This window comes from Ylistrum balloti, unplaced genomic scaffold, assembly GCF_031769215.1.
Source record: "Ylistrum balloti isolate Yb309-2 unplaced genomic scaffold, AGI_CSIRO_Ybal_v1 Utg369900, whole genome shotgun sequence".
Classification (NCBI taxonomy): Eukaryota; Metazoa; Mollusca; class Bivalvia; order Pectinida; family Pectinidae; genus Ylistrum; species Ylistrum balloti.
Window position 1 is genome coordinate 142,221 of NW_026782028.1, and position 15,417 is coordinate 157,637.

The 15,417-nt window shown below is 32.9% G+C and overlaps 1 protein-coding gene across 1 annotated transcript; it reads right to left on the minus strand.

Moving 5' to 3' along the window:
- Positions 1–7,771: 7,771 nt before the first annotated feature.
- On the minus strand, positions 7,772–15,370 carry LOC132546658 (large ribosomal subunit protein uL29m-like). The gene is made up of 5 exons (XM_060210382.1): positions 15,249–15,370; positions 13,530–13,630; positions 12,838–12,898; positions 8,999–9,095; positions 7,772–8,214 (listed from the first exon to the last, which is right to left on the minus strand). The coding sequence occupies exons 1-5, from the start codon at positions 15,368–15,370 to the stop codon at positions 7,828–7,830; spliced, it is 768 nt and encodes a 255-aa protein (XP_060066365.1). The 3' UTR covers positions 7,772–7,827.
- Positions 15,371–15,417: the final 47 nt, after the last annotated feature.

Here is a 15,417-nt window from a genome sequence, read left to right on the forward strand (position 1 = left end):
GGATTAGAGATCTTTCATTGCAAGAACTTCCCGTAATAATGAAATGTACTCCTTCTAGTGAAATACCAAATGTACTGGCTATATATGTCTCTGTAACTCGCCTATTAACCATAACAATATAATGGACTGAATTGACCATTTCTTGGGTTGCAACAGTGACAGGCCTTCCAGGACGGGCATCACTGCCAAGGCTCTGCTTTCCACTCTTAAATTCTGCCAACCACCTTATTACTGTAGCATATGAAGGGCATCGTTCCCTAGTATTGTTACCATATCTGTTATACTTAGGTGCTAGACCTTTCCGATACAAGTATTATTCAATGAATTGCTCGTTCAGCGATTTTGTCCATTTTGAAAAAGCCACTTGTCTTGTTTACTTGAGAGTGCTACCTCTTCGACATAAACTGACAGCAGTATTCCATCCGCCTACTCAGTCTCATGATATAAACAATTAAAAATGAACTTTTGTGCAATTATGGATTTTATCAACTGTACCAAAATCGTAATAAAAGTTCCGTTTTATCGAATTGATCAATAATTTAGTCATGGCTATACATGTAGGTTGAATAAGAAGCATATAAGTGAATCGAGGCAGTACATATAAGATGTTAATATATGATAGGCAGACATGACATTAAACATTAATACTTTTACTTTTGTCGTGTATGTTTGACGAATGATCTGAAACCATGTAAATATATTGGATTTTTCTAGATAATAGAGTCACGCAAACATTGTTTAATGTTAAATGTATTGCAAAGCTCAGTTCAAGGAGAATTCTGATTTAGATTTCTATTTGAGATACATGTTGTGTATATGGAATCATGACTAATTATTAGTTTAATTAGTATAAACATGGTAAGAACAAGAACAGCACTGACAATATGGAAATTTCCAGTGAAACAGAAATCAAGCACCATGCTTCAAAGGCATTAACACATTGACCGTAAAAGAAACATTATGAAAGTAACTGTCTTGCATTCATGCTGTCCTAAATGTTGGACAATGTTCATTTTATCCCTATACATGTATATTATTACGGTATCTAATCAATAAATCAAATATCCCTTACTGTTATTAAACAAATTTGTGGCAATGGAGAAAAGCAGTTGTTTTATCAACCTAGGCTGGACACCAGGCCATGATTTCCTCCTACGAAATCAACTATGGCAGTTATTCAAAGAACAGTATGACATATTTGGGAAATATCTACATGACAGGTGTTGTCATTGAAGCAGAAGAACATCTGGTCTTATTCCCCTTGTGCTTTTCCGTGAGTCTCTGTGTAAATGTTTCTTTTGTTTATATTTTGCACAGGTATTGATTAAGTTTCTAATTCATAATGAGACTGACAAGATCAACCTTTTGTTTCATTTTCGCGGATCACATTTGACAAGAAGAGATATCTGAAGGATCTTTGCGCCCACCATTGTTTGATCTTCATTTGGTCTTTGAAAGATCTTTTACCTTCTTTTTCTTTTCTATGCTGTTGCTCTTATTGATAAGAAATTTGAACATTCCTTTGCAGAAATAGTGATGATCATATTTACCCGCCAAATCCAACATGCGCGTCTGGAAGCCATTTTGTTTCTTCTGATCTGTCCCTTAATCAAACGGGCACATGTAGTGATCGAAGGGAACATACTTAGGATATCCATTCAGTACTTCTTATGAAATAGGGATAGCAATCTTTACTATGCGAATTCCAAGATGGCTGCTTGTTGGCCATTTTGTTTTTTCTGATCAGTCCCAAACGAAACAGGCACAACTATACATGAAATTTGCAAAAAAAATATATGCTGTACTTATTAGGAAATCGCTATAACAAACCTCTGAAGTCAAAATCCAAGATAACCAACTGATGTCCATTCTATTTTTCTGATCAGACCCAAAATCAAATGGGCACAACAAGGGACAAAGGGGAACCTACATATGAAATTTAAAGAGCCAGACCCACTCCGTTATAGATATTTTTCATATTTTATTGACTGGAAATGTTGTATACTCATAGATAATATATAAAAGAAGATTTGTAAAAGTTTCGAACTTGAAGTTGAAAAGGTACCGGAGATATCGGTGCCGGAATTAGTCTCATTAATCAACACCAGAATATGAATATTGATGAGGAAAAGTCACGTGATACGTTCAGACTCGGTCAGAACTAAAACAAAATGGAGGAAGAGCTGAGTAGTACGTCCATGTGACATCGATTGTAAAGAGATTTTACCGATAAATGCAGTCAATACTCTATATAACCTGTATGGAAATCATCTAACGTATGTATTGATCACATCTTTCAATGCTTAGATATGACATAAAAACGTGCAGATAACGATACGGTAACGAAAATTTAGAACATCGCGAAATGGATCTATCTAAAGCGAATATTCGATGATAAGAGTATTTATGAATATGATTTTAGAGTGATAATATACGAGAGAGCCAAACAGAGCGATACAGAATATGAATCAGTCATCTTCCTTCTTTTCGCCTCAGAGTCCCTCAAAACACGTTTTCTTCCCCAATTTCCTCCATGTTGGAAGACGGCAGATGTATTTACAGTTCTTTGCGCATGCGTCAGAGGGCAGGACTTTCCGCATAACTATGAATTAGCACTGAGTCGTTTCGATTTAAAACAAACTATTTATTACGTAAGATTGGTAGCGATTTACTTTAAAATTGCGGTATTACAGGGTTAGTCAGAACTTTTGCTACCCGAGAAAAATAGAAAATCATGGATTTTTTTAATATAAATTAATATCGGTCGTAGAGTGGATCTGGCTCAGTAAGAAAGATCCGTGGTATACTTCTCAATAAATAGTGAGATCAAATTTTCAAAGTCAAGCCCAAGATGGCCGACTGTAGGCTATTTTGTTTTTGTAATCACACCCAAAATCAAATGGGCACAACAGGGGATAAAGGGTCATCTACATATGAAATTTAAGTAAGATCCATGGTGTACTTCTCAAGACATAGTATGATCAAACTTTCAAAGTCAAAACCCAAGATGGCCGAATGTAGGCCATTTTGTTTTCTGATCAAACCCAAAAACAAATGGGCACAACAATGGACAAATGGGAACCTTCATATGTAATTTGACCCCATACATTTTCTCGACCGTTCCGGGAATCGAACTACGAACGGCTGCAAGATAGGCGAAAGCGTTTGCAATGTGCCACCGACCACCCAATTATACAATTTAGTATAGTGAAATAAGGCGTTTCCGCTCCGGAACACCTGGTCTCATGTCTTGTATTCTCCCTAATATTTTAATCGCCTTTCATCGATTATGAATTTTAATGATCATTTTGAAAACATGTTGGTATATTATTATTTCTGTATCAAGTCTAAAATTGAAACCAGCATATGGTCAAACGCACAAATTGATGTGACGCGATCTTTACCACGTGTTAAACTCACTTTATTGAATAGTATGCAACGTCAGTAAACCACTTAACCAGAAACGCAGTTTATCGACTATCTACACTTACCCTTCTATCTCTGGCAAATGTTTTTTCACCCTGAAAAATATTATATTCCGTTTGATGTACAAATTCATATTACAATGTGAAACAATTTTAGACTCAACTCTTCCGCAACTACACACAAACAATATGATATATCAATAATTCCAGCTTGACGGTGTAGATTGTCAGAAAAAGAATTTTATCACGTATCATACTGTTATGTATATGTTGTACTGGTCTATGAGTTATCTGATTATATAATATTTTACAGCATAATGTAAATTACTGTATTCCGAAATTTTATTGTTTTATGTTTTTAGTTTGCACATTAATCCGAATGAGTTGACCGGAATATGTTTTAAACTCATTATCCAGATTGAAGCTATATAAAATGGCGTTTTCTGTACTTTAAGGGTTGCATATGGTAGTAGTACATGGTTTCTCGGTGTGACCATACGTGATATTTTGTTCATTAGATTACCCCATTGTAAAGGTTTTAATCAAAATTTAAAAAATAAATCCTTGGTAAAATTGGTCTATCTTGAAGTGGACAGTGTGGGGTTTCTGACCTCAAGTGGGTACCGGAAATAGCCTTTTTCGATTTTGGAAATAAATGAAAGTCTCATGGGACGAGATCAGACGATTAAGGTAGATAATCAATCAATTCAAAGCAACAATCGTTAATGGCAGCCATGGTAATGACATACTTGACGTGAACAGGGGCATTATCCTGGTGGAACAACACACCTTTACCGTGTTTTTCACGGCGCTTGAGTTTAACATTTTCTCTTAAATGCCTAAGAGGTGATGCATCATATGTGTCCTTGATTGTTTGTCCCTTTCTGCAGATAATCTACCATCAGAATACCATCAGCATCCCAGAAAAACGAGGTCATAGCCTTTCCAGCTGATGGAATAGTCTTCGCGCGGGCTCTTTGGCGGACGGGGGGGGGGGGACCAGGGTGCTCCATTGTTTTGACTGTTGGTTGGTCTCTGGGGTGAAATGATGGACCCACGTTTCATCCAGTCACAAACCTCTGCAGTATCTGCCTCTAAAAGGTTCAGATTAGCACGTGACAAGTCCGCACGGTGTGCTTCTGATCAACTGTCCGAAGTCTTTGTACCCAACTGGATTAGAGATCTTTCATTGCAAGAACTTCCCGTAATAATGAAATGTACTCCTTCTAGTGAAATACCAAATGTACTGGCTATATATGTCTCTGTAACTCGCCTATTAACCATAACAATATAATGGACTGAATTGACCATTTCTTGGGTTGCAACAGTGACAGGCCTTCCAGGACGGGCATCACTGCCAAGGCTCTGCTTTCCACTCTTAAATTCTGCCAACCACCTTATTACTGTAGCATATGAAGGGCATCGTTCCCTAGTATTGTTACCATATCTGTATGGATATACTTAGGTGCTAGACCTTTCCGATACAAGTATTATTCAATGAATTGCTCGTTCAGCGATTTTGTCCATTTTGAAAAAGCCACTTGTCTTGTTTACTTGAGAGTGCTACCTCTTCGACATAAACTGACAGCAGTATTCCATCCGCCTACTCAGTCTCATGATATAAACAATTAAAAATGAACTTTTGTGCAATTATGGATTTTATCAACTGTACCAAAATCGTAATAAAAGTTCCGTTTTATCGAATTGATCAATAATTTAGTCATGGCTATACATGTAGGTTGAATAAGAAGCATGTAAGTGAATCGAGGCAGTACATATAAGATGTTAATATATGATAGGCAGACATGACATTAAACATTAATACTTTTACTTTTGTCGTGTATGTTTGACGAATGATCTGAAACCATGTAAATATATTGGATTTTTCTAGATAATAGAGTCACGCAAACATTGTTTAATGTTAAATGTATTGCAAAGCTCAGTTCAAGGAGAATTCTGATTTAGATTTCTATTTGAGATACATGTTGTGTATATGGAATCATGACTAATTATTAGTTTAATTAGTATAAACATGGTAAGAACAAGAACAGCACTGACAATATGGAAATTTCCAGTGAAACAGAAATCAAGCACCATGCTTCAAAGGCATTAACACATTGACCGTAAAAGAAACATTATGAAAGTAACTGTCTTGCATTCATGCTGTCCTAAATGTTGGACAATGTTCATTTTATCCCTATACATGTATGTTATTACGGTATCTAATCAATAAATCAAATATCCCTTACTGTTATTAAACAAATTTGTGGCAATGGAGAAAAGCAGTTGTTTTATCAACCTAGGCTGGACACCAGGCCATGATTTCTTCCTACGAAATCAACTATGGCAGTTTTTCAAAGAACAGTATGATATATTTGGGAAATATCTACATGACAGGTGTTGTCATTGAAGCAGAAGAACATCTGGTCTTATTCCCCTTGTGCTTTTCCGTGAGTCTCTGTGTAAATGTTTCTTTTGTTTATATTTTGCACAGGTATTGATTAAGTTTCTAATTCATAATGAGACTGACAAGATCAACCTTTTGTTTCATTTTCGCGGGTCACATTTGACAAGAAGAGATATCTGAAGGATCTTTGCGCCCACCATTGTTTGATCTTCATTTGGTCTTTGAAAGATCTTTTACCTTCTTTTTCTTTTCTATGCTATTGCTCTTATTGATAAGAAATTTGAACATTCCTTTGCAGAAATAGTGATGATCATATTTACCCGCCAAATCCAACATGCGTGTTTTGAAGCCATTTTGTTTCTTCTGATCTGTCCCTTAATCAAACGGGCACATGTAGTGATCGAATGAACATACTTAGGATATCCATTCAGTACTTCTTATGAAATAGGGATAGCAATCTTCACTATGCGAATTCCAAGATGGCTGCTTGTTGGCCATTTTGTTTTTTCTGATCAGTCCCAAACTAAACAGGCACAACTATACATGAAATTTGAAAAAAAAATCTATGCTGTACTTATTAGGAAATCGCTATAACAAACCTCTGAAGTCAAAATCCAAGATGGCCGACTGAAAGCCATTTTGTTTTTCTGATCAGACCCAAAATCAAATGGGCACAACATGGACAAATGGTGAATCTACATGTGAAATTTAAGAAAAATCCATGGTGTACTACTCAAGAAATATCGATAGCAAACTTTCGAAGTCAAAATCCAATATGGCCGACTGAAGACCATTTTGTTTTTCTGATCAGACCCAAAATCAAACGGGCACATGGACAAATGGTGAATCTACATGTGAAATTTAAGAAAAATCCATGGTGTACTACTCAAGAAATATCGATAGCAAACTTTCGAAGTCAAAATCCAATATGGCCGACTGTAGGCCATTTTGTTTTTCTGATCAGATCCAAAATCAAATGGGCACAACAAGGAACAAAGGGTCATCTACATATGAAATTTAAGAAAGATCCATGGTGTACTTCTCAAGAAATAGTGATAGTAATCTTTCAAAGTCAAAATCCAATATGGCCTAATGTAGACCATTTTATTTTCTGATCACACCCAAAATCAAATGTGCAAAACAAGTGACAAAGGTTCATCTAAAAAGGAATTTTGAGAGGGATGTCTGAGGTACATAAGAAATAGCGATAACAAACTTTCCAAGTCAAAATCCAAGATTGAAACCTGTGGGCCATTTTGTTTTTCTGATCAGTCATAAAATTAAATGTACACTACTAGAGAGCAAGGGATACCTACATATGAAATTTGAGAGAGATCCAACCAGTACGTCTCAAGAATTAGCAATAACAAAAATTGACGGACCATGGACCACAGATGTAGGATAATTTCAGACGGTGGGCTATAAATGTGTTGGTGAAAAATAACACTTTTATCAGCGAGATATTTCTTTATATTTCACTGACAAAAATGTTACAAATTTGCCTCTTCAAATCTAGTAATTGTACAAATATGATCAATGGCGAGACTTCAATGGCATTCAATATTATGACCCAGTGATTAAACCCTTGTCACATGGGCAAAATATAATAATATTTACAACAGGTTTAGTTCCACTTTTCAAAACTAGACACTTTATGTGGAGATCTTAACACTAAACCCACTATCTTTAAGGCATTTAAACAAAAGGCAGAGACAGGCTTATATTACTTCACATTTCTCCCCATGCCAAATAAATTTTATGTTTGGACTTTATAATGGAACAGCAATCATATGGATTTCTACAATTACGATTTTTTCTACTACTTTTTTTTCTTTTAAGGAATGTAAAAAATGCATCCTTAGTAAATGCTTCTTCAAACTAACTAAGCCAAAAATTTCTTTACTGAAATGAACCAACAAATAAGTCATCACAAATAAAATCACAAAAAAATCAGTTTTAATGATACAATACAATTACGGTAACAGTACACAATCTTTACTCAATATCATAAAATCCTTGTTTGCGCCTTCTTGTTTCACGTTTCAGTCCGTATTCAATGTCCTCCTCACTAACATCAGGAAAATGTTCTCTTGTCCTTCTGACATACCTTGCTTCACGCTTCAAACGGCGGTTTTTCTCTTTCATGTGTTTTTCACGAAGGAGGCGATGACATTTTTTCAACCATGGGTCCTGTTTTCTTGATGAGATACTGAATGATGATTTTGGTACTGCATGCTCTCTTGCTTTTCTCATATATGGCATTCCAAACATGTCAAGATCTTCAACCATATCCGGCTCTGCTGGTTTACCAGTTTCAAGTAAGCTGTAAGCATTGTCACGCTCTTTTATTACATTCATCAAATTTTCCATGCTTTCCTCCACCTGTTAAACCGAGCAAAAATATTAGTACGGTCAACAGCAGATACAATTAGCTTGAATAACTCATCTGGGCTTAATATTAATCAATTGTCTGACAGGTAGGGCCTAAAAAGGAAAAGAAGTAAACATTTAAAATTCTTCTACCTTTTTTTCTCTCTATGTTTTTTGGACCAAATGTGATTGTGAACAAAGAAGTTTTCATGGAGATTTTTAAATATTCAAAACCAAATGCTGTTAACATCCTTGCAACAGAAGATGGCTTTTGAAAATTTTGCTCTTATTTGACAAACCAGATACAGCATAAATACCCCCATTTTGGTCAGACTACATGGTATATAAAATTAAAATCTTAACAGGAGGATGCCTCAGACCAATTTTGGACAAAGCCCTGTCATTCATGGAATTATCCCAACCCCAGGCCACAATAGAGGCAACCATACCTTTAAACAAAGTTGAGCCTCCTTCACCCAAAGATGCCCTATTCAAAATTTGGTGAAAATATCTTCATCCGAACAGATGGATTTTAGAGTTTTATCAATCTTTCCCCTTGTAGGTCCCATTCCTCTCTCCCAAGGGGGATCAGACCCAATACAAAGACAAAAGGACCCTTTACCAGATCTTATTTGCAGAAATTTGGTTATTTCTATACAAGGATTTATAAGGCTTAAAGGATGGGTTCAAATAAGTGGAACAGATATTTACTGAGCTTGAACTAACCAATGTCTAAGCAGAAAAAAAATTCAATTGCTAAATAAAACAAATGAAACTGAAAATCAAGTGGGTATACCTTGTCAATTCGATCTGCATTTGGAAAGGTTTCAAATTCCTGTCTGTATGCATGTCTCATTGTCAACAACATGTTTCTTTCCTTCAAAAGTACATACCTGGAAACATAAACAGCAAGCTAAGCCTACAAATATGACACATTTCACACCAAAATTCCACTGTTAATCTAGATTTCACAAACCTTTTCATTTGTACAATACAAAGAAACACCTTTTGCACAACTTTTTTTGCATTTTGACCTTGTGATGGTCACATTAATTTGTTTTGTGTAATTTTTTTGTTTTTTTGCTTTACAGTAAAATGTTATATTTGTTTCATTTACTTGTATAGTAATATCTTTCCCCGTATGAAAGTTTGATATTATCTTCAAAGGGATTTCATAAGTTAGATGATATTTTTTTTTCTATCTCTGCTATAAAGATATTTGTTATATAGAAAGAGCCAGATGAATTTTTCTCTTTGCTATATAGATATTTGTTATATAGAAAGTGTCAAATGATTTTTTTTTTCTTTGCTATATAGATATTTGTTATATAGAAAGAGTCAGATGATTTTTTTTCTCTTTGCTATATAGATATTTGTTATATAGAAAGTGTCAAATGATTTTTTTTTTCTTTGCTATATAGATATTTGTTATATAGAAAGAGTCAAAGAGTCAGATGAATTTTTCTCTTTGCTATATAGATATTTGTTATATAGAAAGAGTCAAGAGTCAGATGATTTTTTTTCTTTGCTATATAGATATTTGTTATATAGAAAGAGTCAGATGATTTTTTTCTCTTTGCTATACAGATATTTGTTATATAGAAAGAGTCAGATGATATTTTTTCTCTTTGCTATATAGATATTTGTTATATAGAAAGTGTCAAATGATTTTTTTTTCTTTGCTATATAGATATTTGTTATATAGAAAGAGCCAGATGAATTTTTCTCTTTGCTATATAGATATTTGTTATATAGAAAGAGTCAGATGATATTTTTTCTCTTTGCTATATAGATATTTGTTATATAGAAAGAGTCAGATGATTTTTTTTTCTTTGCTATATAGATATTTGTTATATAGAAAGAGCCAGATGATTTTTTTTCTTTGCTATATAGATATTTGTTATATAGAAAGAGCCAGATGATTTTTCTCTTTGCTATATAGATATTTGCTATATAGAAAGAGTCAGCTGATTTTTTCTCTTTGCTACATAGATATTTGTTATATAGAAAGAGTCAGATGATTTTTTCTCTTTGCTATATAGATATTTGTTATATAGAAAGAGTCAGATGATTTTTTCTCTTTGCTATATAGATATTTGTTATATAGAAAGAGTCAGATGATTTTTTCTCTTTGCTATATAGATATTTGTTATATATTTTTTCTCTTTGCTATATAGATATTTGTTATATAGATGATTTTTTCTCTTTGCTATATAGATTTGTTATATAGAAAGAGTCAGATTTTTTTTCTCTTTGCTATATAGATATTTGTTATATAGAAAGAGTCAGATGATTTTTTCTCTTTGCTATATAGATATTTGTTATATAGAAAGAGTCAGATGATTTTTCTCTTTGCTATATAGATATTTGTTATATAGAAAGAGTCAGATGATTTTTCTCTTTGCTATATAGATATTTGTTATATAGAAAGAGTCAGATGATTTTTTCTCTTTGCTATATAGATATTTGTATATAGAAAGAGTCAGATGATTTTTTCTCTTTGCTATATAGATATTTGTTATATAGAAAGAGTCAGATGATTTTTTCTCTTTGCTATATAGATATTTGTTATATAGAAAGAGTCAGATGATTTTTTCTCTTTGCTATATAGATATAGAAAGAGTCAGATGATTTTTTTCTCTTTGCTATATAGATATTTGTTATATATATAGAAAGAGTCAGATGATTTTTTTTCTGCTTATAGCTATTTGTTATATTTTTTTTTCTTTGCTATATAGATAATTGTTATATAGAAAAAGATGATTTTTTCTCTTTGCTATATAGATATTTGCTATATTATATTCAGATGATTTTTTTCTCTTTGCTATATAGATATTTGTTATATAGAAAGTGTCAGATGATTTTTTTCTCTTTGCTATATAGATATTTGTTATATAGAAAGAGTCAGATGATTTTTTCTCTTTGCTATATAGATATTTGTTATATAGAAAGAGTCAGATGATTTTTTCTCTTTGCTATATAGATATAGAAAGATCAGATATTTTTTCTCTTTGCTATATTGATAATTGTTATATAGAAAGGAGTCAGATGATTTTTTTTCTTTGCTATATAGATAGATATTTGTTATATATATAGAAAGAGTCAGATGATTTTTTCTCTTTGCTATATAGATATTTGTTATATAGAAAGAGTCAGATGATTTTTTTTCTTTGCTATATAGATATTTGTTATATAGAAAGAGTCAAAGAGTCAGATGATTTTTTTCTTTGCTATATAGATATTTGTTATATAGAAAGAGTCAGATGATTTTTTCTCTTTGCTATATAGATATAGAAAGAGTCAGCTGATTTTTTCTGTTTGCTATATAGATATTTGCTATATAGAAAGAGTCAGCTGATTTTTTCTCTTTGCTATATAGATATTTGTTATATAGAAAGAGTCAGATGATTTTTTCTCTTTGCTATATAGATATTTGTTATATAGAAAGAGTCAGATGATTTTTTCTCTTTGCTATATAGATATTTGTTATATAGAAAGAGTCAGATGATTTTTTATCTTTGCTATATAGATATTTGTTATATAGAAAGAGTCAGATGATTTTTTTCTCTTTGCTATATAGATATTTGTTATAGAAAGAGTCAGATGATTTTTTCTCTTTGCTATATAGATATTTGTTATATAGAAAGAGTCAGATGATTTTTTCTCTTTGCTATATAGATATTTGTTATATAGAAAGAGTCAGATGATTTTTTTTGCTTTGCTATATAGATATTTGTTATATAGAAAGAGTCAGATGATTTTTTTCTCTTTGCTATATAGATATTTGCTATATAGAAAGAGTCAGCTGATTTTTTCTCTTTGCTATATAGATATTTGCTATATAGAAAGAGTCAGCTGATTTTTTCTCTTTGCTACATAGATATTTGTTATATAGAAAGAGTCAGATGATTTTTTCTCTTTGCTATATAGATATTTGTTATATAGAAAGAGTCAGATGAATTTTTTTCTTTGTTATATAGATATTTGTTTATGAGAGAAGCTATACATATCTGCCATTTCCTTCTCTCCCCCGAATAATATTTTACGGTAAAATTTTAAACATAGAATAAAAACTATCTTTGAGAGTCTAAAAAGTTTTTTTTCCTCTTTTTTTCCCCCAAAGCTGGTAAATTTTCTTTATTTTGACCTATGAAGATTTGACCTTTTGTCACACCACAATAACTACATGCAAATACATGTATCTTTCAAGTCATTCATTTTTCTCTTGTTTATAAGATGTAAATAATGATACAATAATGATAATTTTTGGAGTAATTCACATTGAGAGAAATTCAAAGCTTAATTCAATACATTTTGTAGAACTTAAAAAAGTCTGAAGTTTATAAAGTTAAAAATTTCTTAAATTGTCATGAAGACAATAATATCTTTTTTCATCACATTCACGGGATTCATATTTCAAACTTGCAAGAAGAAAACATTTTCAAAATGAAGAAAAACATAAACTTGGTACCACGAAATGAAATAATGTCAGATGACAAAAGTCATTTGGTTTCATTTGAAGATGTAAAGAAAATGTTAATTGTATATGTGCAGGGCTTCTTTTTCATTTCTATACTTCCTGTCAAAATCAACACATATACCAATATTTTGATTATAAAACAATATCTTACACACCACAATTTATGCAGATCTGTGTTACTCTTTATCCTTAATTCATCCATTTTCCAGGGTCGACCTGTAAGAAACAAAAATAATTCAATTCATGTTTCTATTACCAGGCAAAGACTGAAAAACAAAGTAAAAAAGTAGCACAGCTATTGATTTTGAAGTAGAATTTGATATTGGAACATTTAACATTTCTTAAGAGTACAAGTCCACATATGCTAATTTGTGATTAAGGCTATTAGTTACCATAATATTCTTTAAAAATATTGAATATTTTCACTAGTTATGTATAGAACTTATTAAACCTGTTTCAAATGATTGGAATTACAACAGTCTTCTTACTGTTTGATATACATATCATATGTAAAATTTTATATGTAACATATATTATATATAAAATTACACTGTATGTAATATTTAGCAAATAAATGAACTGTTTTCTAGGTTAGATTTATTCCCCTTGGTATCTTCTAAACAATCTAATAACAACACTTGTATAATGTAGAATCAGAAAACCTTGTGCATTTTCTTTTTTCCGAATTTCCTTTTTCAATTACTTTAATTCCAATTGAATAACATTCTATAAAATACCTTAGCTCAATCACATCTAAATACATCATCACATCCGAGTTTGATAATTCACTACCATCTTTTTGTAAAACATAAAACACCTGTTTGCCATTAAACTACTTTTTACACACCAGTTTTTATAGCTTCTTCTCCCCAGTTTTCTTTATTATCAAAAAATTCCATCAAATCAGGTCGTTTAACAGAGACATGGAAACTGCGACAAGAACTGCATCTGTAATATAAACACATGTAATAAATAAATGACATCAAATCTTAAGTGAATATAGTGGCAGAGCAATTATTTTTGCAAGTCCAGAATACGATTTCAAACATTTTGATGATTCATAGTATTCAGTGATCTATAAAGTGGGTTCTCAAAAGTTTGATGAAACTCAACCATTTTTCAAACATATACATGAAATATGGTGCATAAGTGTATTATGATCATAAGAGTGAAGTTTTTTGGGTGCCTGCTGAGCCTAAGCAAAGCTTTATTCTGGTAAAATGTTTATGACCACGTTTCATTCACATGCAGGATAAGAGGTCCCAGGAATTGAGCCATCAGTGTAGAACTTTAAAGAGTTTGCTCTATTTCCTCTATTGGGCCCTGCCCCTCCAACCCCAGGGGGCCAAGACCCACCTATTATATCAAACTGATACAGAAGCAAACACAGAAGTGAATTTCACACTTGAAAAGTTTGGTGGCCTTAGAAAAACCTGTAACACTTTCCTACAAGTTTAAAAAATTGTGTCAGGAGGCAACAATATCCTGTTTCACGTAGACGATATCACCACATGTTACATAGGACATGGTTGAAAATGAAATCTTTGATTTCTGGAGATGACATCACTGATAGCTCTGTTTACTTGCTGAACTTAAAGCATCAAAACTTTCTTTATGAGTACAGCCATATCCCCTTGCGTTTTATCTTCTCTTGTTGTGAAAACAACAGTTCAGTAGGTGCACATACCGCAAGGTGCACATGCCACGAGGATTGGGCATGTGTCATGTGTTCACACCATTAGCAGTATTATTTCTTTATCAAAATAATAGAGGGATAAGATACAAATAGATTAAAGTCAGCAAGAAATATGCAAGAGCCTTCCAGGAAAAGGTGGCTTCCGATCAACCCATAAAAACACCATTAGGCCCTTCAAAGGCAAAAGCGACCTCAGCAGTAAATTGGCAGGCCTGTATATTTCAAAAATATTTTAATTGTTATTCGCAAATGTATTCTTTTGATCTATGACTATTTTATAGAACAATTAAGGGCATACATGTTTTTCTCCACATTTGATGCTCACATTATTCTTTCGGGGTGAAACACCTTTTCTGAATTTTCATTTCTGGATGAACTGTCTGAAGTGGGTTCGAAACGTTAAGGCACAAAACTATTTTGAGGCAGCACATCTGACATTCACAATGCTGCGGTATGCCAATAGTTCACTTTGCCCTTTGACAGGTGAGCTAAAAACCATCATATGACAGCATTTTTGCTTTCCTTAATTTGTTTCACTTACTTTTAATCATTACGAAACAAATGATGATTTTACATAATTAAATTGGCATGAAATAAGATGTCTTTATCGCTCCAAATTCCCGGCGTATAATGCCAACAAATACAAATGTTAGTTAATCTTAGCTCTTTCCACGCGCTGCCCGATTCATACAATTTACAGCATATCTTTTTATGTCTCACACATGTGTATATAAGTCCGTCGATATACCGAGCAGATCTAGTGTATGGGTGTCTGAAACTGACAGTGATGGTCGTGGTCCAAAAGTGAAGTGAACATTCGTTCATCTACGGTAACAACGACGTAAACTTTCACATTAACATATTTCTTACTTTAAGAGTGATAACTTATTCAGCGCAGCTGGTTGCGTTTGTGTCGTTGTTGCTAACTGCGATATCGCTCTCATGGAATGTCGAAGGACAGACACACTACGTCTGACTATCTGCAACGCCATTTTGTTTCAGAATCATGTAAACCGAACGCTTTGAAGTGAAGTTTCCT